General features: G+C 58.2%; 3 protein-coding genes across 5 annotated transcripts in view; 2 read left to right on the top strand and 1 right to left on the bottom strand.

The window, feature by feature from the left end:
* The window catches only part of LOC111142808 (Scm polycomb group protein homolog 1), a 186161-nt gene extending 180016 nt beyond the window's left edge, over window positions 1–6145 (top strand). For both annotated transcript variants that reach the window (XM_022496125.1, XM_022496126.1), the window contains 2 exons: window positions 3866–4008; window positions 4958–6145. In XM_022496125.1, coding sequence (XP_022351833.1) covers window positions 3866–4008; window positions 4958–5083 — 269 coding nt within the window. In that variant the 3' untranslated portion in view covers window positions 5084–6145. The remainder of the gene's footprint in view (window positions 1–3865; window positions 4009–4957) is intronic.
* A 5535-nt stretch (window positions 6146–11680) lies between these two features.
* LOC111143601 (schlafen like 1) lies at window positions 11681–15402 on the top strand. Its single transcript, XM_022497436.1, has 4 exons — window positions 11681–12091; window positions 13832–14302; window positions 14530–14673; window positions 15280–15402. The coding sequence occupies exons 1-4, from the start codon at window positions 11720–11722 to the stop codon at window positions 15400–15402; spliced, it is 1110 nt and encodes a 369-aa protein (XP_022353144.1). The 5' UTR covers window positions 11681–11719.
* Window positions 15403–18534: 3132 nt separating this feature from the next.
* The window catches only part of LOC111143027 (CTP synthase 1), a 31125-nt gene continuing 25124 nt past the window's right edge, over window positions 18535–24535 (bottom strand). The window contains exons 14-19 of one of the 2 annotated variants that reach the window (XM_022496444.1): window positions 23018–23114; window positions 21956–22011; window positions 21759–21855; window positions 21152–21296; window positions 20557–20652; window positions 18535–19426 (exon numbers count right to left, since the gene is read on the bottom strand). In XM_022496444.1, the coding sequence (XP_022352152.1) occupies window positions 20568–20652; window positions 21152–21296; window positions 21759–21855; window positions 21956–22011; window positions 23018–23114 (480 nt within the window). In that variant the 3' untranslated portion in view covers window positions 18535–19426; window positions 20557–20567. The remainder of the gene's footprint in view (window positions 19427–20556; window positions 20653–21151; window positions 21297–21758; window positions 21856–21955; window positions 22012–23017; window positions 23115–24535) is intronic. The other variant, XM_022496443.1, reaches the window with a different exon arrangement.

Raw genomic sequence — 24535 nt, 5'->3', positions numbered from 1 at the left:
TCTCAGGCCCCCACCTTCCCCTTGTGTACTAGGGACGTGGTGACAGTCGCCTGGTGTTTTCACAGGAGCGTGACAAGGCTCAGTTGGAAGCAGGGATGTGGGATTATATGGGAAGCTGAATCAATCCCCAGTGAGGACATTACTGTCCTCTCTTGTTAGGACTGCTTCTTGACCGCTGCCTTGTGAGGACTCAGAGCCACTATTGTCCTCAGGGCACTTCTGCTGTCTCTCTGGAATACGGGAGTCTGTTGGCCCGGTCATGGTCTAGATCTCTTTTGATCCTGAAGAACCTCATAAGGCTATGAAAGAGTCTTTCTGTTTGGTGCTGGAAGTGTTCTCTCAAAGCATTCAGCTGTTGAGTCTGTCCGCTCCTGTTTCATTCATGGAGGATGAGTAGGCACCAGTGTGTGAGTCTGGCCTCCTGCCTTAGCCGTGCCGCTCCTGTCTTAGGCACTCTCAGACTGAGACCCTTGCCTTCCTTGAGGAGCAATGACCAGCTGCACTCATCTGGCATGAGGGAGAGTCCCGGTGTAGACCGTGCAGAAACCAGGATAGGAAGAGCCAGACCTGGGGCACTGACTTGTCATCTTCCTAGCTGTGTGGTCTTGGGAAAGTCACTTCACTTCTCTGGGCCTCGGTTCCCTCATCTCTAAAGTGAAGATGATGCTGCCTCCTCCAAGGGCTATTTAATTTTTTTATAAACATATAATGTATTATTAGCTTCAAGGGCTATTTTAAGGGGCAAACAAGCTGCCAGTGGGAGGGTTTCCTTATAATGTTCACATGCCAGACCCCCTTCCCCACACTCACTGCTGCCACCTGGGGTGGGCCACAGCCGTCTCTTGTCTGGACAGAGAGAGCGGCGGACTGGTCTCCCTTCTGCCCTTGCCCAGAGTCTGCGTCTGTTTCCAGCACGGACTGAGAGTGCTTTCTTCCCTTGTAAGCCGGTTCAAGACACTCCTCTGCCCTCTGCTCCACGACCCATGGCACAGGAAGTCAGTGGTTTTTCAGTGGTACACAAGGTCCTCTGTGACCCGCACCACCATGCCCCCCCACACACCCTCTCAGATATTATCTCCTATCCCTCTCTCTTCTTTCGCTCCCTCTGGCCTGCTGGCCACTCTCATGCCTCAGGGTCTTTGCTCAAGCGTCCCCATCTCAGAGATGTCTCTCCCAACCCACCACCTGCCCTCCTAGAGTATGTGTTCTAACAGAAGAAGGCTGACAAACTCATTAAATATTTATGTATAAATATGTATAAATGTATATATTTTGTTTTATTTTTATAATTTTTTAATAATTTCATAATATTTTATTTTTATTTTTTATATATTTTACTTATATATATTTATATATAAATTTGTATACATTTATACATATTTATACATCTACATAGATCTGTATACATAGATCTAGATACATAATAGATACGTAGATACAGATATCTAAAACATCATGGTGCGTGTGTTTGATTCATAGCTCCCCTGGGTGGAGGAAGTGCCTGAGATGGGCCGAGTGTATCTTCTCTCTGCTCCCCACCATCCCTGCCGCTGCTTTCTCTGGGCACGTCACGGTGGACGGTTAGGGCCTGGAGAAGTGGCTGGCTCACAGAGCCCTCTCCCACTTCCTGTCGCCACTGCCCCTAAAAAGCCATCAGAATTTCTGTGGCTGTAAGCACCCTGCTTGTTCCAGCATCTTCCCCCCCCGCGTCTGTCGGTGCCAGCTCTGAGTCTGAAATGTGATGTGCTGGAGTCACTTCCCCAGGGAGCAGGGCCGGGCCAAGGCAAGCGTGCTTCGACCTTTAGAGCTGGGACCCAGAGTGAAGGGAAATGGAGGAGCCTTTGCAAGAGACAGTTGAAGAGTACGCCCTGCTGCTTTTGTAGGCATGGTTCAGCTCACCGCTCAGCTGTGCACCTGGCGTCTCCTGAGTGGGGAGCATACAGACAGGAGCCAGGCAAGGTCCCTGCCTCAAAGCAGACGTAGTCCGGCCAGGGAGACAGCAAAGTGCACAAGTAGCTATTATGTGTGTGACCCTCCACTTAGAGAGCAAACCTGTTGGGACACCTACCGTGGCAGACCAGGCATCCTTTGCATGTTGGGGACTGTGAAGGAGCAACCTGCCCCCTCCCGCTACTCAACAGGACCTCACCCCGACACCGGACAGTTGGTGTCTCCACACACCCAGCAGTTGTGCCACACCCCCTGGGGGGCTGACAGCTTAACTCCATCCTGAATCCATCTGGAGACAGCGTCCTATCCCACCAGCCTGCCCCCCACCCCATGCCACTTCAGATGGGACAGTCTGTCACCTGGGCTTCTGACTGGCTGGCAGGCAGGGGTTCCCACCATCTCCTCCTCGGGTGCACTCAGGAAAATGGGTACTTACTAGGTTACCAGCTTTTTATGAAAGGATACAAGTCAGGAACAGCCAGTGGAAGAGCTGCCCAGAGCAAGGTCTATGGGAGGGGGCACGCCATGTCTAGGGGTGCCAAGCCCCCCACACCTGAGTGCTCACCAACGGGGTGCTCTCCAAACCCCATCCTTTTTTTTTTTTTTATGGAACCTTCATTACACAGGCACAATTGATGAAGTCATTGATGACTCTCTCCCAGGAAGATTGGCAACCAGCCCCCATCCTTAAGGGCTTTCCAGAACTCACCTCCTGAACATACTCAGGTGTGGCTGAAAAGGGCTTGTTATAAATAACAAAAGACCCCTTTATTTCTCTCACCATTTAGGAAATTCCAAGAATTTGGGGAGCTCTGTGCCAGAAACAGGACAAAGACTACATATGTATGTTTCTTATTAAAAACCATGATATCACAAGGAAATAGCAGGACAGAAAATAGGAGAATACAGACAATAAACATAAATACATGAAATTATTTTAGATAATGGTATGTGATGGGTAAAGGGGAGAGTAATTAGACTGAGAGTAGCTCTGTGGAGAATGGAGTACTTTTACTAGGAGTTCAGTGAAGGTTTCTGAGGAATTGATATTTGAGATAAATATTGAGAAGGAATCAGATATGCAAAGCCCTGGGGAAAGAACGGAGGAGATTGAAGGTCAAAGAATAAGGCATAGCTTGTTCACGAAGCAGAAAGAAAGCTAGTGTGTCTGGAGATGGCGAGAAAGGGATGGGGATAGGGGGTTAAGATGCAGTCAAAGGTAGAAAAGGCCGGATGATGGGAGAACCTTCTAGACCATGCATGGTAAGGAGTTCAGATTTCAGAGAGCCCAGATGGCACAGAGGAAATGGGAGGAACTGGATTTGAGCCAAGAATGAGATAAAAGCTCTAAGCCAAGCCCTGAATTAACACTGAGATTCCTGGCAGCCCAGGCAAAACTGTTTTCAGCCTCTATGCATTATCAGGCTATCCCAAGGTAGCTACTCCCCAGGCCTTGGATGAGACACAGGGTATCATCCACCACTTCTTTTCTCCCTCGACCCCAAGGATTTGGCTCTAATCTTGCCCATCTCCCAAAGTCTCTCCAGAAATGGTCCCCAGGGCCAAGGCAAAAGCAGCCTTACCCCCCAGATCCCCACTGAACCCATGACATCCCCTTACTCGTTGTTACTGCTGACTCAGGTCCAGGCATAACCACAGCCTTACTGTAAAATTCCTTCTGACCCTCTCCAGAATCAGATCTACTCCTAAAGAACAAAGATTTGCCTTCAGAACAGTCTCAGACCCGCATCCCTTTGTGGAAGAATGCTTCCCTCCCTCAGCCACCGCCAGTTCTCTGCTCTGCCCTGGCAGTTCCATCAGCTTCCCCCTAGGGCCGTGGGGACATGCCAAGGAGAGTGGTAGGTATGACAAACCAGTCCCCACCCGTTATGGCAGGTTCCCTCCTGTCCTGCAGGCTCTGACCGCTACCTGGAAAGCCGGGATGCCTCTCGACCGACTGGCCGGGACCCGTCCTCGTGGACAGTGGAGGACGTGATGCAGTTTGTGCGGGAAGCCGACCCTCAGCTTGGACCCCACGCGGACCTCTTTCGCAAACACGTAGGTGCCTCTGCAGGACCTCTCCTGTGTCCACTGGGAGTCTTGCTTCCACAACTTGTAAACTCTTAGAGGTCCGTTTAAACTGAGCACAGGAGACACCCTGAAAACAGAGACAGAATCTTGGGTCTCAAGCAGCCCTCGCTGGGCACCAAATTCAGCCCACTCCTGTAGCGTAGGCCTGACTTGGTCACATGCCTGCTGGGTGCATGGCCAGTGGGCTCAGGCCCAGGGGAAGGACTCTCCTCTTTTCCTAGAAGCTCTTGTTCTCCCATTGGCCTGTCTTGGCCTGAGAATCAGGAGCCTCAGCCCAACTTGGAGTCTCCGGCCAGGTGGCTTCCACTTTCCAGCCGCGTCAGCCCCCGTTTTGTCCTTGCTCTTCTGTGAACCTCCAGCATCTCTTCAAGTGATCGTTTGGCTGGGTGACCAGGCACTGCTTCCGACCCCCCTGCAGTGACCATACTCCTGATTTGGGGTGCAAACCCATTTCCCTGCAGCCCCTACTACTTGGTACTGTTCTGCCCTTTGGGTGCTAAGGCTGCCTTTCAAGGATCATTTCAGTCTTTCATGCTGGTGGGTTCGAGGGTGCCCTTGGGTCAAGCCTAAAGATCTCACAGCTGCTCTGAGCCTAGCTCACACAGAGGGGCCCTGACCACTCAGGAAGGAAGACAACTCACAGAGTAACAGTTGATGAGGGCCGGGGGTGGGGGTGCTTACTGGAAGAGATGGAAGGGAGCCGGACCTCAGCGATTGGAGGGTGGGGCCGCGGCGTCAGGCAGCAGGGACAGGAAAGCAGAGGAGCACTGGGAAGGAGCACCTGCTGGGCTCGGTAGTAGGTGTGGGGGTGGGAGGGGCGGAGGCCACAGAAGCTGTGGGGAGTGGGTCGGCTTTAGTGGTGCAGAACTTGCTGGCTGAACCAGGCAGGCCTCTGACAGCCCTCCCTGCCCCCCAGGAGATCGACGGCAAGGCCCTGCTCCTGCTGCGCAGCGACATGATGATGAAGTACATGGGGCTGAAGCTGGGGCCCGCTCTCAAGCTCTCCTTCCACATTGACCGGCTGAAGCAGGGCAAGTTCTGAACCGAGAGAGGCAGCCTGGACACCTGTGGGATCCGCCACAGGGGGTCAGCATTCTCCCTGGAACGGGGAGCCAAGCAGCCCCCAGCTAGCGCCTCCATGGACTTCAGGGCCGCCTCAGGACTCCGGAGGCTGTGTGAGCCACCGCTGCTCCCCCTCCCTGCCATGATACGTCCTTCCATGAAGGACTGAGGAGGGGAGAGTGTGTGGCCCGGGGCTGGCGCTGCTCTTCCCCTCAGCCCGGCCTCGCCTCTGAGGTCCCTCCGTATTTATTTCTCAAGCCTGGTTGGCCTCTCACTGGGCGTTTAGACTGAACACCTTTCAGGTGATGGAGGAAGGGGCTGACCCCTGAGGCCTCAGAGGATAGGGCCCTGAACTGACACTTGGGCCCAGGCTCCCAGCCACCTGCTGGGCCCAGTGCGGCACCCCACTGCCCCCCAGCACCTGCCACCTCCTCACAAGAGCTTCAGACTCCAAACTCGTGGTGCAAACCTCTACCTTTTTTAAAAAAAGATCTTTTCTTATTGTTTAAATTTATTGTTTCTAGCACTAGGGCAGGCCCCCCAGTACATACTCCTCTCTCTCCAGACACTGGGTTTCGGGAAGAGAGAGTCTGTGCCGCCCTGGTCCCAGAGACGTTTAGGCCCTTTACAAGGACATCGCCCGAAGGCACTTTCTCTGTGAGGTGGACAGATCCTTCAAGCCTTGACCATATCACTCAGCATAGGGAGGACAGAGTTCCTGTCACATTCCCCTCTTCCTCCGCTGGGCCTTTTGTCGCCACGGGCCTCGTCTGTGGGAATGGGAGTCCCTTGTCCCACACTGCCCCCTACCACAGCTCCTTGCCTGGGCCGGGACTGCTGCCGAAGAAGGTTAGGCCCCGTGATTCTCGGCCACGAGGCTATAAGGTGGATGGGAGGAAAGGGTTTGCAGGCTGGAATCTGGTTGTACCCTCACCTGTCCAAACGCTTCCTTTATAAGCAAGTCAGCAGCACAGCGCCCCCGCTGCCATCTGGACTTCTTTTATGTCAATTTGTTTATAAATAAAAACCAATTTAGATGCCAGTGTGGTTTGAATCAGTCAACAGAGCACTGAACCTCCAGTGGCAGATCACTCCCCCTTTCTTGGCCCTAGTTTCCTCATCCTTAAAGGAGGCATGTAGACAGGGTGATCCCCAGGGGTTCTTCTGATTCCAGCAAACCCTAAAAAGCAGGCTGGCTGCCAGATGCCCACTGGGAAGGCGGTGTGGAGTCTGTTCTCTGCCCTCAGGGGGCAGTGCTCTGGTGCAGCGAGACAGGGAGCGCGGAAGCTGCGTGAAGCCCGAGCAGGAAGCAGTTTTTGGGTCAGCAGCCTCGAGAGCCACCATGGCTGGGTTCATCCTCGTCGCCGTCGTCATGGGGTGAGGGGAGACACGGGCTTGCCCAGCTTGTGCCTACCTGGAGCCAGACATGCCAGGCCAGGGCCCCCAGACTCGTCTCTGCTGGGGGAGGTGTGGGGACAGCAGCGGCGTGCAGGAAAATCTGTAATAACGGGCACTCTTGTGTCACTGTGGGCCCCATGAACTACTCCACGGGTATTAGAATCAGCTCATTAAATCTTCACAGCAAACCCATTTGATGGATGAGGACATGTAAGGTCATGGAAGACCTCACAGGAAGCACGAAAGCAGGCATTTGAAGCCAAGTGCTCTGACACCAAGGCCAAGGTGGAAGTTCTAGTCAGACTATTTATGGTGAGGCTTTGGGTGGGTCACTTCCCTTCTTTGGGCCCATGTGGCTCAGAGGGTTTCAGATGAGGAGACTTCTGAGCGTCCCACCAGCTCTCCCCTGGCTGCTGCCGCCATGGTGACTAAGGGATAACGTCCTTTGCACATGACCCCTGTGAGGTTCTCACCACGGCGCCCGTGATGCGGTCTGGGTCAGGGCTGCCCAACCAGAGCAGGGCTCGGTTCTCCACAGATTCCCGGACACTGGGCTGTGATGGGCTGTGCCGATCATTCACAGGACTCCCAAAGAGGGCCTTACGGAACCCTGACAATAAACCTCTGGATGTGATCCTTACCCAAGAGACAGACGCAGGGCCTGAAGGACCAGCACGCGGGGGCGGCCAGACCCGCAGCAGGGCTGCGCCTGTGGAGCCGGCCAGCATCCCCCTCAGCCACGCCCTCGTCACCAAGAGCATACAGTTGGCCAGCTTGCTTGTGCCGAGTTGTTTATGCGCATTTTCTCAGGCCAGCCTCACCCTAGTGGGAGAACTAAAGCTGGGAGAGAGTTGAGGTACTTGGCCCCAAACTCCATAGCTAATCCGGGGTGCCTGCAACACCCCCCAGGGGGCCTGCTCCCAGATCCTGCTGGCCGTCCAGACTCAAGACTTCCGCAGGCTCCCCCGGGCGGGGGTGGGGGGCATTCACTTTGACGGCTGTCAGGCAGAAACCCCTGCCCAGCAGACAGCATGAAAAGCCCCCCTCTTCAGTGGGGTAGTCCCTGCAGAGCCCACCGCCATCCATGGGACAGCTCGGGTGCAAGGGGATGGGACATATCAGGGAGCAGTGGGCTTCACCTTGGCTTCGCAGCAGCATGTCCTGAGGGAGCAATAACTCCCTGGTTCGTAGGCGTGATGACTCCGTAGGCGTGATGACTCCGTAGGCGTCGCTTCCGGGTCCCTACAAGGGCCACGCCCCATGGAGCCTGTGCACTAAGGAGGCCCAGAGCTGTGGCTTTTAAGCTATGTTCCTAGTCCTGATGATTCACAGCTCAGGTTCATCCTCACCATAAGCAACATTGCCTTGAAACACTTGACATTCCACTTTCATCTGTTTTCCAAGGGAACAGAACTAGAAAGGTAACCAAATGTCAGATTCTGTAGGAGGGGAAAGGATTCGTTACCCCTTCACTCTTACTGCCCTGACTCCTGGGGTCAGACCTGAATGTCTTCTCCGGAGGGGGGAAAAAAAACTTTTGAAATTATTTCCCACAGCCAAGCCTTCTCATAGTGACCCACAGTCATCCAGAGAAGCTGAAGGGGCCTCTGGCAGGCCCGAGAGCACCAGCCGCGGCGCAGGGGAGACCACTCTGTGAACCCCCACAGTCCAGCCCCCCACAAAATGGGAAGGCATCTGGGACTGGGGGACAGACACCCCCCGGCACCAGCTTCACATGCCCCACCCCCAGTACTGTGACAAGGAGAGGACATTGACTCCAGCGCTGAGAAACATCAGGGAAGCCCGCGTGCTTGAGGAGATGACAGAAGCATCCCGGCTCTACTTAGGTGCCACCGGCGATCTCTGCAGGCTGTGGCTCTGATGGTCCAGATGGACATGGTGTCTGTCCTCACACCGATGCCACCATCCCTCCTCAGGAAGAGCTGGAAGTTGGCCCCCGCCTCCTCCCCACAACCAAAACTAAAAACTTGGGAGAACCTTCATGCCTTAGCGAGCCCAGACACCCCTCTCCTCACCATCCCTCACCTTTTTGCAGCCTCCTTACCCCGACACCCCAGTCACCCCATTCATCAGGGAGGCTCCACAGCTGGAAACCTGCAGTCCAGGGACCATGACCACCAAGGGTCACAATTCCATTTATACCCCGCCTGCAACACGAAAGCCACTGAGGGTGCTTCCAGAAGCCCACAGCTGACAAGTCCCAGTGTAAAGACACTAGGCCCAAGACACCTGTGGGTGGCTGGGACTAGACCCAGGCAGAGGTCGGTGGGAATCAACAGGCAGATGCCCATAGGCCAGGGGCGGGCTCAAAACAGGCAGGAGCGCCATGGGGCCCAAATGGCAAAGGCAGCGTCCACACCACTTCACCCCAAGTTCCAGAGTTTGCCCTCCTGACCCCTCCCACACGAGGTCTGAGCTCAGTCCCCACCTCTGCCCCAGCACTCTGCTCCTCAGCTGGCCTCCCAGGGCAGTTCTCGCAGACATCCATCCTTGATGTGGTTTCAGGGATTGTGGCCACGTGAGGCCACAAAGTGGACATCCCTCTCCTCCCTCCTCTTTGGGTTCGCCTCACATTCTTAACTTTAAGTTCGAGAGTTGTTTCCCTCTGGTGCAAAGCAGAGTTTGTCAGGAAGGTCACAGACATCCAGTGAGGGGATAAAGGGACTGCTTACCCCCCGTAACACTGAGCCTGTGTCTGCCCCTGCCCAGCGGCCTGTTAGAAAGCCCGATGCCCTAAATAACCCAGTTACACTGCAGTACATTTCAGTATTTGAAATATTATTGTGTAAACGTATTTGGTGCCTTCCAGTGACCGTTTCCACCCCTCCCCACAGAAGGAAGGGGAACTAATGTGCATTTCAACATGTGCTGGTTATAGGTCCCAGGGACACATGCATTTCAGAGGTTTGAGGACACCCCCAATAGGAGTGGGAGGAGTGTGGGCGGTCAGATCAGCGTGAAAAGCCTGGTGCACAAGGCGGCCGGACAGCAAGGCCTCAAGAAGGGAGTCCTGTTCTCTGGGGGTGCTTACATGCCTGGTCTGTCGGGGCCCCTCTCCTGACCTGCCATTTCGGGGCAACTCAGCCCAACTGCACTCCACCTGTCTTCTTGGGCAGCTACAGCCCCCACGCCTTGGGGTAGTCCTGAAAGCGGGCCGTGATGGCCAGGGCTGGACAGGCCTGAAGAGGGGTGGGGGGAATGCATGGGGAGCTCGCAGCCCTCCTCCTCCTCACTGCCTCTCCCAGAGCTGCACACCCCAGTCCAGGCTCTCTCTGCCTTGTCCCTAAGGGCAACAAAACTCCCTTGGCCTCTGCAGGTTGGCTGCCCAGAGGAGGGGGCAGCCCCCACGGCCCAGCAGCTTCCCCAGCCTGAAGCATCTGCCTCTGCCCTTCCCTCCTCCCTCCCCGCCTCAGGACTTCCAGAAGGACCCGAGCTCCCTGCGTCTGCCTAAGGAAAGCATTTCTCCAAGCCCCCTCCCCCACCCAAGAACGGATTTCTGTGTTAACAAAGGCTGTGTATCACCCATGTGCCCGTCCCTGTCAAACAGCAGGCGACAGCCCTGTCCTTGAAAAGGGATGGCAGCTCTTGACTGAGCGCTCAGGGCTCCTCTGGCCAGCAACTTCCGTCGCGGGCACAGAGCCAGGCCTGCTGCCCGGGGCAGCCCCGAGTCCAGCCGTGTGTGCTCAGATTCATCCTGGGAGTGTCTGGGCTGTCAGTGCTTAGTGGAGCCTGGGTTTGGTGACCGAAGGGGAAGGCGGGGATTTGTGGCACCAGAGGCCTTGCATGGCCACGGGGGCCAGAAGAGACATTACAGAAGGAGGAAGTGTGTCCTTGGCCCCTGGACTCCGGAGCAGCCCCGAGGGAGCCACACAGCCAAGCTGTAGTGTGTGTCTCTACCTTGGGGTAGGAATAGGAATAGGATTGACTTCCCAGCCCTGGGCCTCAGCCCAGCCAAGAAGGCATTGTTGACTCCCGTGAGATCACAGAGGTGGTTGCACAGGCCCCGCCCACTTCTCCTGCAGCTTCTGTTCTCCTGCTGGGCCCCCAGGGGAACACCCCCCCACCCCCCCCACCCCCGCTCCAGGGAGCTGCTGGTCAAGGGTCAGGGGTCCGTGGGAGCTGAGGGCTGGCATCTCCCACGCTGTCCCAGCAACCATCAGGATATGAGGGTCACAGGCCTCCCTTTTCCTCCTGTTCCTGCTTGTCCGGAAGGCCCCCACCCCGGCCGCGGTGGTCCCCAGGCCCTGACTATCTCAAGGAGCCAATCTGAAAAGATGCAGGCCGGTGGTCGCTGCCCCACAGAGCGGAGGCCGGGTGTGTGGGGGTGAGTGGAGGGGCCGCTGGTTGCCAAGGGCACACAGTCAGGCATGAGGCCCCCGGCCCGGCGGAAGGGGGCGCACTAAAGGGCCCTGGCTTGGCACTTCCTCACTTCTGCTCTCTGGACTCTGTCTAGACCAGACCATGAGCCTCTTCATATTAGCTGTAGACGTACAAAGGCCATTTTTCTGGGGGAGGGGCCGAAGCCTCCATCTGTCAGGGGGCCTCCGCTCTAAAACCCTCCGGCCCAGCCCTGCCTGGTTCAAAGCCTCCGCTAGGCTTGCACCAGCTCGGACTGGGTGAAAAACAGCAGCAGAGTGGCCGCTGCCAGTCCTAAGAGCCCTGGGTGACACCTTCCTCACCAAAGACCCCTAAAAAAGGCTTCCCTGGGGCCTGGAGGCAGCACTCATCTCTGATGGGCAGGAAATCCAAAGTGTTTCCTCCCACCTGTGGACTGGTCAGGCGGGAAGACAGGAGGCCTGAGGCCCAGAAAGGGAAGTGGCAGGGCCCTCAGACCTGAGTCCTGGGCCCCTCTTCCCCTCTTGAGACACATTCCCTTTGATCTCCCCTTCTGTGGAATGGAGGGGCAGGCCCCCGGGCTCTGTTGTCCACCTCAGCGCTGACTCCCCTCTTCCCTGTCCTAGGCCTTGGGTTGGTGGCAGGCGCCTTTGGCTGGCCCTCTACCCTCCCTCCCTCTCTCTGGCCCTGCCCAGCCCCTGCCCATCTGTGAACCTCCCAGGAGCCTCAGCACCTCCTGAGCCCCCTGGGAGGCCCCGGGAGGAACAGCCGGCCGTGAGGACTCCCTGAAGCCCTTCTGAGGGAGACCTCTCCAGAGACCCCCAGGAAGAGATCCCCGCAAACCCAGGTGCAGGAGCCCCTCATGGAGCCCCCAGGCAAGCAGCCCCCGCAAGAGTCCCAGCCCGAGGACCCAGCCCCCGAGGCCGCCCCCAGCACGCACATTCTCTACGTGGACCACCTAAACCCCCAGTTCTCGGTGCCCGTGCTCGCCTGCCTGCTGCGGGACACGCTGGAGCGGCTGGAGCTGCCAGTGGCGCGCGAGCACATCGAGGTGGTGAGGCGCCCACGGAAGGCCTACGCGCTGGTGCAGGTGACGGCACACGAGGCCACTCTGGCCACCCTCCCCTGGCGCCTTCAAGTGGCCCTGGAGGAGCACCAGATCCCCAAGGAGCTGGCGGCCCGCGGGAAGGAGCTGGTGCTGGGTGAGGGCCCAGGGCCCTCGAGCGGCAAGGAGGTAAATGAGGCTGGCCCGGAGCACCCCGGCCAGCGAGCCCCAGAGCCTCAGGGAGCGGGAGCGGGAGAAGCCTGGCCCAGGTTGGCCTGTGCTGGGGGGGCAGGGCAGGGGGCAGAGGTGTGTGTCTGAGGGCTCCGGAACAGATGGGCAGACTGGCCCGCAGCTGCTGACTGCTGTCCGCTCACTCCCAGAAGCAGCTGCCGCTTACGGTTCACCTCCAGGCTGGAAGCTTGGGAACGAAGGCCAAAGTGTGGGGCCTCCTCCCTGGGTCCTTCTGAATCCCATCCTCCGGGTCTGGGCCAGCCGGGGCCTTTCCTCCTCGGCCCCCCTCATTCCTGCAGTTGACAACATCAGTGTCCGCTCCGGGCCAGGCAGCAAAGCAGAGAGCAAAGGCTTGGCCCTGCCCTTGCAGGCTCCGGCTCTCTGAGCAGAGCCAGGCACAGCCACTAAGCTGTGGGCTGCGGGGACAACTGCACAGAAGAGCTGAAATCCCAGCTGGGATTTAGGGAGTGGAAGGATGTTCTAGACAAGGGGACACGGTGAGGGGGGTGATGGCCCATCTGCAGAAGGGCAAGCCATTTGGGGCCCCTGGAGTTCCAGCTGAAGGCTGCTGAGGAGCTAAGGGAAAAAGCTGGGCCAGAGGGCAGGGTCCAGGCCCCCAAGGGCCACAAGACCAAAGCAGAGCAGGGAGGGTGTTGGAGGGGCCAGTGTGGTGGCCTCCATGGGGGATGGGAGGGAGCACCAACTCACTGCCGCTATGGTTGGGCCCTCCGTGAGACAGGTGGTCTTGGTTTTCCTTTTCTTTTGGGAAGAAAACTCTGTGTTTAAATTGTTGCAGAACTGAGCAGCTCTGTGACTGACATTTCAAGACCTGTGAGCCTGACTTCATGTTTGTGTGACCATTTCCTCATGTTTCTGATAAACTGTCTTCTCTGGAAGGCATGGGGCTGGTAGGGATGGGCCCCTCGCCACCGTGCCTCAGCCCCCATGGCACCCCCAGACCCCACAGTGCCCCCAGCTGCAGGAGCCACTGCTGGAGACTGGGAGGCAGCAAGGAGCCTGGGACAGCCACAGAAAGCCCAGTAAGGGGGCAGTGAGAGTCATCCTGTCTCCAGGGTCAGTGAGGAGAGTGGATGGGATGGGAGGAGCCTGGAGGTGGGGAGGCAGTGATGAGGCCCAGATTCGGCCCCCATGGCCACAAGTCTGCTCATGCTCAAAGCCCAGGAACAGAGCAGAAACCATGGAACGGGTCTCAGAAGGGCTGGAAGAGGGCTGAGATTCAGGAGGACTGGTCAGTGGTCTAGAAAGCGACAGGCAGGCGTTTCAGGGAGACCAGGCAGGGCATGGGTTTCTGGAATCCCGCCTCATGATTCAGAGACCTGTCACAGGCAACCGCAGGTGCTGAGATACGTCCTGTTGTGATCTGACCCCGGAACTCAGAGGCCTGTCTGTAACTAAGAGGGAAGACATTGGCCACAGCAGTTCCAGCTCCCAGCCCTGGGAAGGAGAGCGTGTCAGACCCGCCATGCTTCCCACCACCGGGCAGGAGGGAGCAGTGGCGGTTCAAGTCCTTGGCTCGGCGGGTTTACCGCACTGGCCCAGGACGATGGGCAGAATTAGGCCCCTCCCCTGGGCGGGGCATCGGGGTGCCTGAGTGTGTGGACCCCAGGCGGAAAGAGGTGTCCTGTCCCTCTCGCTGCCAGGCTCGGGGCTTCTGACTCTCGGTCCCCGTCCCGGCAGGAGGAGGACAGCGGCCCAAGTCCCCGCTCCAACCCCAGCCCCGCCCACAGCACCCCAGCGCGGGCCCGGCGGGGGTCCCGGGGCCAGCCCGGCGGTACGCGCTCCGACAGCGCCATCGTGCGCCAGGAGATCGAGGGTCAGGAGCGCCTCTTCCAGGGCGCCTTCCTGGGCAATGAGACGCGCAGCGTGGAGTTCAAGCGCGGGGGCGGCGAGTACCTGAGCCTGGCCTTCAAGCACCACCTGCGGCGCTACGTGTGCGCCTTCCTCAACAGCGAGGGCGGCAGCCTGTTCGTGGGCGTCGAGGACAGCGGCCTGGTGCAGGGCGTCCGCTGCGGCCACCGCGATGAGGACCGCGTGCGCCTGCTAGTGGACTCCATCCTGCAGGGCTTCCAGCCCCAGGTCTTCCCCGACGCCTACACGCTCTCCTTCATCCCGGTGGTCAGCGCCTCGGCCGGCAGCACGCCCCTCAAGGTGAGCCGCCGCCGGGACGGTCTCGGGTCTGTCTGGTCCCCGGCACTCAGCGAGGGACTGCCAGCCTCTCCTCGGCCGAGCAGGGATGGGCGGGGCCGGGGGCAGGGGCACTGGGGGGAGCGACCGGAGGAGAGGCGGGAATCCCCTCGCCAGGCTGCCCCCAGGAGTGAGTGACGTGGGATGTGGGGGCCACGGTGCCTGCCAGAGCCGCTGTCGCCCTTACCAAGGTGATCCGCCTGAGCGTGCACGCCCCCAGGGCCCAGGCCGAGCCGCAGCTCTATGAGACCGACCAGGGGGAGGTGTTCCTGCGGCGGGACGGGAGCATCCAGGGCCCGCTGTCCGGCCACGCCATCCAGGAGTGGTGCAGGCAGGTGAGTGCCCGGGGCGGGGGCCACTCACTGCGCCGTCGGGGGCATGCCATCATCTTCCCCCCACCCCCCGCCGTGCTCCATCACCGGGGAGAACACCACCGCGGCTGTGTGCCCGCCCCCACCCCACGCGGCTGGAGGACTGGGAGAAGACTGTGTGGAGAAGGTTGAAGACTTTGGAGGGAGCCCCTTACGATGCGGAGGCAATTAGCGCTAGACACGGTCCCAAGAAAAAGCTTCTTCCAGAGCGCCACACCAGGTGGCCCAGAAGCAGGGCAGGGCAAGGACGCTACGAGGCAGCGGCCAACCCGGTCTGCCCCTGGAACTCGAGGAGGCGGCAGAGAATGGGTCAGCCCGGGCTCTGGAATGCAGGCAGGCCTCAGGTCAGCCGGCTTTCCTCAAGACCCGGGGCTGACCGACTTGTCAGGGGCGGCCACACAGCCGGGGGCCTGGCTCCCATTGGCCTCGAGTAGCACCCCCTCCCCAGGCTCTCCTGGGTCTCGTCCTCCTCGGTGGATTGGACCCCGGGCAGAGGGGGCGTGGCCCCGGGCAGAGGGGCGCGGCCCCGGGCGGCCCCAGCGTGGACCTCTGCCTCTGTGGCCCCCGCAGAAGTGGGCGGCCGAGCTGAACAAGCTGGAGCAGAGACTGAAGGCGCTGACGGCGGAGAAGGAGCAGCTCCAGCAGCAGTTGCAGCAGCGCGCGCCCGTCTCCTGCACCTGCTGCGTCCTGTGAGCGCCCGGTGAGTGTGCGGGCCTGAGGGCTGGCTCCACCCGGCAAACACGGGACCGCCTCTTTTTGAGCCCAAGGTCTCCCTTCAGAGCTGTGTAGGCTGCTGGGAGGCAGATGCGAGCAGCACGTCCGTCCTCGCTCCTTCAACGACTGCTAGTGTGCGGGCTTCGATCCCGAGCAGGCCCTGGTCTATGGAGCCTGATCCCCCAGGAACCTTACTTCCAGAAAGAACTGGTAAAAGCTCGGCCAGAGCCCTCCTAGGGCCGAGCTGTCAGGGACTGCCCTACTTCCTCAGATGCCCATTTTGCCCAGGCTGGGGTCTCTGACCCAGCGGCGAGACAGGCCAGATTGGAATGTGTCCTCTTGGGAAAGCGCTTCTGCAGATGTCCAGACACACTCAGGTCACTGTGGCTATGGGGCAGACAGGCCACCACCCTGCAAACCCCACCCTGGGCTTGCTGGAATTTATGATTGTCAATAAATTACATGCACCTGGGGCAAGGATGGTTCTTTCTAGGCCTCTCGGTCAGCCAGCTGGATGCAGCTGAGTCCTGAGTCCCATGCCCAGCCCATCTCTCTGTCCAGGAGGCTGAGCCAGCCAGAGGTTCCTCCCACCCAGAGCTGTGGGGCCCAGACAGTTGCAATCTGTTCTAGCTCAGCCTTAAAGACCAGGTCCCTTGGAGGCAAACTGCTACCTTTTTGTTCAGTTCTTCGTCTAGGGGACAGAGAAATGGACAGGAAGCAGGGACACTCGGTCATCATCACCCCGACACCGTGTCTCCCCAGCACCCACCAGCACCTGCACAGGGTGTGACCTCCAGCCCAAGCACCCTCCAGCCACTGGTGAGGACTTCTGCTCTGGCCATTCCCCTCATCTCCACCAGCAGAAACAGACACACTCGAGCCAGTGTCTGATCATGCCATGCTGGGCCCAAAGCCCTGCAAGAGCTCCCCATTTCATCAGTGGCAAAGTCTGAACAGCAGCCTACACAGTTCTGCACAACCTGGCCCATCTGACCTCAGCCCCTTCTGCCCCTTGAGTGGGTGTGCCCTGCTACAGTGACCCACTGTCTCCTGGACACACCTGCTGCAGGGCCTTTGCACTGGCTGCTTCCCTACCTGGAAGGCCGCTCCCCCAGAGCTGCAGGATGGTTTCTTCTGGGCTCCACCTCCAAGTGGAGGGGATAGTCAGTTCTCTACCCGCCCTACTTCACATAACACGTCCCTCCCCTACTTTCCTGCTTCCAGCCTCGCCACACTCCGTGGCTTTCCTTGTTGTCCCCTCCCCGCAGTAGAATGCACCCTTCCAGGGGTAGGGATTTGGGTCTATTTTGTTCATTGCTGACGTTCAGAACCTAAAACACGGCTGGCAGGTCATAGATGCCCATTAGCTAACTGCTGGGGAAACAAGTAGGGACACTCAGCTTCGGGTCTGAGCCACTAGAAAACCATGGAACCTGGTCAAACGGGGCATTTCCTGGGAGGGCCCACAACACACCTGCGCAGACCTGCTCTCCCTCGTTGGTCTAGAGATCCTTGGCCATATCCATGCAGTAGATGGAGCAGCTCTGGCCCCACGGCCCCTGGTTTGTCAGCCAGGAGACCCCGCCTGTGTGTCTCAGCTGCTCGGCGACTTGCTCATCCCACTTACCCACAAGCTAATAAGGGAGGCCTGTCTTGTTACACATTACCTATCCAAGTCCTGCTCCTCGTCCACTGGGCCCCTCAGTCACCCAAACATAGGGCCCGAACCAAGTTTTCAGAGGCTCCGTGAGAATCGCACAGAGGATGTGCTGCTGAGGAAGTCAGAGGGGGGCCAATTGTGGGCAATTTCCATGTGCCCAGCAAAGGCCAGATGCTGGTCTGGGCAGTGTAGTCCTCGGAAGTGCCCTTCCTGGGACACAGCCGATGGCGACAAAGAGCAGCCATGTTGCTGAGCTGCTCCAGGCTGCTAAGCCTGGCCCAGACCAGCTGGCTTGAAGGGCTCCTGGCCCCCTGCCACAGCCCTGGGGGGGGGCAGGGCCGCTCAGGCTCTGCCAGCCCAGGAGAGCCAGCAGGGTCCCTTCTCCACAAGGTCATCCAAGTGGCCAGCACTTAGCAACAGGTCAGCTGAGGCCACGGGACATCCGCAAACCATCCCACACACAACCGAATCCTCACTGTTGTATGGAGCGCTGCTGTCACCCTCCTCAGTGTCCTCAGTTTGGGCAATGGCTCGTACAGAACGATTCAGACTGTGTGACCAGCCAGGAACGGTGGTTAGAACCCACCCCATTAGCCGCATTCCAGGTAGCAAGACAGGCATGAAGAGCCCTGCGAGGGACCCATTTTACTTCGGTCCACAAGAAGCAGAGACAAAGGGGGCTCGCTCGCTCTTGCTGGGTCAGGGCGGGCACCCCAGCTTCTGGGCCCCAGTGCGGATGGTGGCTTTGAGCCACGAGCACAGGCACACAGGGAAGCCTGCTTCTTCTCTGGATCCCCCTGATAGGTAAGTTGGGCTAAATGCTGAGAAAAACATTTTTCTCCCCACCCTGGTTTCTCGAATGTCCGTGAGGAAAGGCGGTTGACCATGGACAGACAACCCAGCCGAGCCTCCACCTCGGACTGAAAGGAGCTGGCTCACGAGGAGGCGAGCTTGGCGGCCAGAGGGTGGGTGGGTGCCCACGGCAGCAACGGGCCCCTCACTCTGGGGAGAAAGCCCTGGGGACGCTGCCCTGGACACACAAGGCCGGGGGATGGGAGGACCAGCGGTGGAGAAAGTGGTCCTGCTGGCTGACAGCGGTTGGTCTGCCACTCCCAGGTCACATGTATGAGGGGCCGCATCCATGGCCAGCAGAGGGAGGGACCCCCGTGAATAACATGTGCCACCGTCCCCCCAAGACCAATCAGCCCCCATGCTTCTTTGTATCTCTAGATGTTGGGAATCTGAATTTGAAGCCTTCAGGGGGAAATTCTGGTTTCCCACGAAAAAGAAAGGCTCCTCTCAGGTTCTGTGCAGACGATCAGCTCATGCCCTTAAGGCCGTCCCACCGAGGACAGCCGGGTGCTGGCCACTGAGGTGACACAGGCACATCCCGGACCGCACTGACATTGCCCACCCGGCTGCGACATCAAGAGCACGACACACAGAGCATGTCTCATTCTGCGTTATTTATTTCCTTAAGTTAGAGGATACACGGAGTCTCGGCCAGAGGACAGCGGGCCCACAGCAGTGCCTACGGTGACACCACGGTAAGAAAATAGCTTTTCAGGTTGCATTTCAACTGCAGTAACACCATTCTGGAAGGACACACTGGCCTCGAGCGAAGCGGTCTGTGTAGCAGAGGCTTCGAGAGGCAGTTTCCCCAAAAGATTCTTTGTTCTTTTTTTTTAAGCAACCCCTTGATACAAGGAGTACTTCCCAGCCCGGGGAGGGACGCAAGGCTGAGGATAGGCATTTTGAAACCACACCACAGAGGGACAGACTAGTCACCATTCACGGGACACCAAGCGAACCATTCCCTTTGGCCACCACATCCCTGCCGCCTGTGGGCAGCGAGGGGCCCTGGGGAGTGGACCCGTGCCGAGGCTGCTTCTGGTCTCACCACTCCTGGTGGCAGGCAGTGCCCTCAGGTTCCCAGCACCAAGCATCGCTGGCACTCACTAAACGACCCCTCCTCGCACGCGGTCCATGGGGCACATGTCCTCCAGGAGGAGCGACGGGCTGCACGTTTCAATCCACGATGACGGGAGGTAGTTGGAGATGACCGACGGGCGCTCCCCCGGCGTGTGCATCCCCCACCCCCGCCCACAGGCCCCCCTCCCTGGCATGGTGCCACGGGGACCGCGTGGGGTATCGACACAGGGCGGCACCGGGTAGGGGCCAGCACACGGGATGGGACATGTGAGTCACAAAGTCTTCCAGATACCTTTCCCCCATAATAAAATAATCTTAATAAAAACATAATTTAAAGGAAGTGTCAAAAGCGGAGTGTAAAATCAAAGCTGTAAACTCTCAAAGTCCGAAGGCTCTCTCGAAGAGTCACGCCTGTTTAGGAAAAGCAAACAACACAGAGCAGTTACAGGAGGTATACGCAAGTGGGGAAGTTAGAGTGTGTAGTCGGCTGCGACCACAAACGAGGCCACTTTCCTGGGAACACCAGCAGGAGGACCCGAATAGGATTAGAAGCTAACTTTGTAGTTCCTGCACAATCCTACACTTTCCAGACCATACAAGGCTTCTTCCCCCACCCTGTTGTTGTCCGTGCACCCAGCATCCTCACAGGGCTCCCAGCAGGGCGAGATTCCAGACTTCACCGACTACCCGGTCTGATGGGAACGTTTGCTTTCTCTTCCGGGCGCTTGCTCAGACTAGCAGGCAGCCGGCAGCAACGGGAGAGACGGAGGAGGGCATCCGTGCCCGCACACCGCCATGGCCCTCCTCCAGGCGGGAACCCACATCTCCCACCGGCCTGCTGGGGCCCCCACCTATGGGATCACACCACATCCCCGGGTCTCCTTTTGGACCCCAAAGATTGGACCCCCCCAACCCTCTCTCGGCACTGGCATCAGCAGGAGGCGAACACAGTTCACTCAGTTGTCACAGTCCTACTGAATGTCATTTATGTCAGCGCCCGCAGCCCTGCGCCGCGTCATAACATACAAACATTATTACTGTCAAGACTGACATTCCAAGTTTGCCCGAGAACTGTTCGGAATTTAGGGGATTTCCAGAATAAACAGAAATCAACACAAGAGCTGTACATTGTGTCAGTTTTAAAGCACTTCCTGATGAAAGCCTGCATTTCTGCAAACGTGACCATTTTGTCACACCGATCGCCACCTTCAAGATCTCAAGTTTACGGCTGCATGAGATAACAGGGTCTGAGAGCCCAGCTCCCCCCAAGAGGCGGTCAGACTGGCCCCTGAATGTCGCAATCGGCGACAAGACAACTGCCCCGTGGCTGCTGTCCCCTGCGTCCCGTACTGGAGGTCCCGAGGCCCGGGGACACCGATGTCATAACTCAGGGCCCAGTCCACTGGGGGCCACACCGACCTTACCACTTACACACTCCGGCACATAAAATCCTCAACATCAGACTTCCCTGCTATCTTACAATTCTAGCGTATTTGCCATTAAAACACACGAACAAAAATACTAGAACCGAGAAACGCCACTTACGTTCCCATCAGTCGTGATTTATTGACGGGAACTTCAGTTCGGTGATTTCAGAGTCCGGGGAGCTGCTTCCACTCCTGTCACTGTAGGTGTCCCTGTGGAATTCGGATGCTTTATTCATTGTCTCCCACCACAGACCCACTTTCCTTCTCTGTGTTCCTAGCCACCATCACCACAGGACCCTTGTCCGCACACAGCAGGAACAAGAGACACTAACCTGCCTTATGAACTGAGCACAGAGCCCTAGAGGGATTTTCTTCTTCTAGTTAGAAAGGATATAGGTTCGCTTTATACTTCACTCCTGGAACTCTAACCCCCAGCTCCGAGTGAGGAACTGGCTCCAGAGGAAGGCAGCGGCGAGGCAGGGACACACTGGGCCTGTGACCACCAGCCTGTGAAAGCCAGCGCCCGACAGACCCAGGGCCCCACTGTCACATACGAGCCTAGGGTCAGGTGCTACAGTGAGGGCTCAGCCCCCGCACTGGGGAAGGTCCTGGCAGCACACAGGCAGCCTGAGGGGACCCCAGGAAGGAGCGCATGCCCACTGCGATGAGCCAGGGGGCCCCCCAACGGACTAGAGAGGAGTGACCGCACCTGGGCGAGAGCCTGCAGCCCTTCTGGAGGTAATGCGGAAGCCTCCCCACGGAGGCCAGCAGGAGGCCAAAGTACGGAGGTGAAGGCTTGATGGGCCTGGACAGGAACTCAGGATGGTACTGAACCCCAACAAAAAAGGGATGATCTGAAATAGAAACACAAAAGCAGTACTTTGGTCATATGCATAAAATAAAGAAGAGCAAACCCTGTCAGGTGTTACATGTTTCTACAAACCCTAAAATTCTCTCAAAATAGCATCTTAACCAGAACCTGGGTTAAGGCAGCCCCAAAGCTAGGGGGAGGAGATGCCCTTGCCCCGCAAGCTGTCACCCAGCTAGCTGACGGGGCCTCCTCCTGGGTTCCTGCCTGGCCAGCCCTGCTCCCCGGCTTCCCCAGATCAGAAACAGGGCTCAAAGTCCAAGGGCGAGCCCTCACTCTGGAAAATGAGGACCAAGGCCAGAAGTGCAGCGCTGCCCGCAGGAAGAGGGGCTCCCAGGGCTCCAGGCTCCTATTCCCCAAGAGCACCCCCAGCAGGGCAGGGCTGCTTCCTCCGGCCACCAGGTCAGCGCTCCCAGCCGCCCCCCTGCACCCCAACAGCTGCGCTCACCCTCCAGCTCCACAATCTCCATCCTCTCGCCCCCAACGTCTTGGCCAACGAACTTCAGGCCCTGCTCCTCCAAACACTTCTTCAGGACTGGATTCACCTACGGACACGCCAAGAATAAAGCAGATGACCTCCCAGCCTGCTGCGGTTCCAGAGTCACCAGGAGACAGGGTGAAAGGTCAATGAGCTCAACTCCTCACCTCAAACCTGTGGCGGTGCCTCTCTTCCAGGTAATCTGGATCTCCGTAGAGTTTCCCTGGCAAAAGAAAGCAGAATGATGCAAAGAATTCTGATTGCTTCCCAGTGTACTGTCCAGTGCCGACGTGGCCCGGCCCCGAGGGCAAGCTCTGGGTTCTCCTGCCAACCACGGCCACTGGCGGCAGCAGCGCAGCACAGACTCGTTCCTGGGCTCTGACTTTTCTGACCTTGCCAGGGAAGACCGTCACAGAGACAGATGTTTCCATCCCATCCCCCGCCCCCCCAGCACACAATTACTGCGGTACAAAGCACCTTCCACTGGAAACTGCCCTGTAAAACCAACCAGGATGCACGGAACAGCTGAACGGAAAAGGACACTCGAAAGCTAGGGAGGTGGCCCACGGGGGGAGCCGTGCAGTTAAGTCACGGTCAGCAGAGCGCCGCGGCCCCCACGCTGCCAGGGGAGGGGGGCCCCCAAGTTTAAAGAACACAGAGCTGGGAGCACTGCACGGTCACCTACTCAACTGACTCAAACAACGAGACACGAGGGGCCCCACTTCTACAAAGAATTTTCCCCAGTGAGCAAGAGAATGAGACTGACCACAAGCATTCTCCTCGGGATTTTCCTGCCCCAACTTTCCCTACATTTGTAGTACCTATTAGTACCTTCAGAGTAAAACCTATCTAGGTTGGGCCGCACAAAACTGCCTTCCTGGGGACAGTGCTGACACTGGCAGTTTAATCTGGTTCACCCGAGCGGCCTAGGGAAAGGCCAGGCTGTGGGAGACTGCGCGTCCTGGCCTCCTCCCGGGGAGCCGCCCGCCCCCGAGGCCCTGGGGCACCCCCTCCACTGACTACGCAGCCTCGGGCCTAAGAGCCACACTGCTTCTTGGGCTATCCTGGTGCATCCTGAAAGAACGTGAGCAGGAAAGGGGAAAAAATTTGAAAGCAAGAACGAAACCCAAAAGGCCAGCCCGGCTCTTCGGAGCCCCAGGAGTAGCCCAGGATAGGCTTCCGGACGTGCCCTGCTGTGCCGCTGGGGGGCAGGGGGTGGCAGCTCTTACTCATGACCGAGTTCTTGGTCTGGAACAGGGTTCTCCTCTTGCCCAGCCTCATGGTTCCGCCCATCTGCCCAGGGTTGTGTTCTGGCATGTCTATGACCTGGAGGTGTTGGGAAACAAGCACGCACTACCACACGCTGCGTCCGTTAGCAGAAGGGTCACCAGTGCTGCGGGACGAGGGCCCGTGAGAAGCTCTAACCCTGGCCCTTGCTCAGAGGGGATGGTCACCACTGAGCAACGGCCTCCCTCTCATCGTTGAGAGCCCGTGCCGGGTAGGGCCTCGAGCCCTTGCCTTTGGCCGGTCATCCTGAGCTGCGGGAACAGCTGCCCCCAGCACTCTGGGTCACAAGGGCTGCCAGACCCCAGCACGTTCTGGAGACTGACACAGCAGCGTGGATGTGAGACGGGAAAGGCCATGACATGTGTCTCCCCCGCCGGACTGAGGGGCTGCTCAAAGGAAACGGATGCTTCTCAGGGTTTGCCTGGTGCATGTGTGGGCGGCAGAGAGGCAGAGGCCCCGAGCCACGAGAGCCCAGTGCACCTCTCAGTCCCCGGCTCCTCTGAGCACCTCCTGGCCTCAAGGACCATCTCGGGCTCTGCTTTCCCACCAAGAGGAGGCGCCCCTCCAACCCTTCACTCCTCTCCTCCTGAGCAAAGTTCAGTTTCAAGTCAACAAGCATACACTGATGCTGTTCAAATGCCCTGGGATCAAGAGCTGGGTCCACCCTGTTTATCACAGCATCTCTGGTATCGAGAACAGACCTGTCACCCCCGGGCAGGAGAGCTGAAGATGAATAAAGGCGCCGTCCCTCCCCAGGAGCCACATTCCTCTGACAGGAGACACCACACGAGGGACATGGGCCTCCACAAGCTTTGGTTACTATTAAACATGTTCGTTCAACACCCATGTTCCATGGGTCTTGAAGAACAAGCCCATGTCCCTGGGCTGTCAGGGAGGAAATGAACGAGCATCTGTAAAGGGGTGAGGACAGCACGTGGCACGCAGCAGGGGCCCACGTCAGTGTTTCCTGTCAGCAGTGGGACGGCGCTCCTGGGGACTGAGGGGAGTGCGGAGAGAGAATGATGCTAAGCGGGAACCACCCTGGCTGGCTGGGGTGAGGCCTGTCTTAAACATTTTCTGTTGCAAACTGGGAAGAGAAGTGAGAAGGTACACAATGAAAAATAAAAGTTCTTCCCATGGGGTGCCTGGTGGCTCAGTGGGTTAAGCCTCTGCCTTTGGCTCAGGTCATGATCTCAGGGTCCTGGGATCGAGCCCCACATCGGCCTCTCTGTTCAGTGGGGAGCCTGCTTCCCCCTCACTCTGCCTGCTGCTCTGCCTACTTGTGCTCTCTCTCTCTCTAATAAATAAATAAAGTCTTTAAAAAAAAAAGTTCTTCCCATGCAGTGGGTCTGAGGGACCCATGGACAGACCCAGTGGTCTCCCTGAGTCCAAGCCCTGAGCGCCCTCACGAACCCCCCCCCCCCCCCCGCCCCACGCGCCCTTCTCAGCCCTGGGAGGTT

Source organism: Enhydra lutris, unplaced genomic scaffold (genome assembly GCF_002288905.1).
Source record: "Enhydra lutris kenyoni isolate GAN:26980312 unplaced genomic scaffold, ASM228890v2 scaffoldscaffold9, whole genome shotgun sequence".
Lineage (NCBI taxonomy): Eukaryota > Metazoa > Chordata > Mammalia > Carnivora > Mustelidae > Enhydra > Enhydra lutris.
Note: the sequence above shows the minus strand (reverse complement) of the source record. Positions and strands in the feature narration are given on the sequence as shown.

What these genes read in the sequence shown, in the direction of transcription:
- LOC111143601 (XM_022497436.1), top strand. Translation starts at nt 11,720, where the DNA reads ATGGAGCCCCCAGGCAAGCAGCCCCCGCAAGAGTCCCAGCCCGAGGAC. An exon ending in GGCCCTCGAGCGGCAAGGAG is followed by an intron (nt 12,092 to 13,831) that starts GTAAATGAGGCT and finishes CCGTCCCGGCAG; the next exon opens with GAGGAGGACAGCGGCCCAAG. An exon ending in CCGGCAGCACGCCCCTCAAG is followed by an intron (nt 14,303 to 14,529) that starts GTGAGCCGCCGC and finishes GCCCTTACCAAG; the next exon opens with GTGATCCGCCTGAGCGTGCA.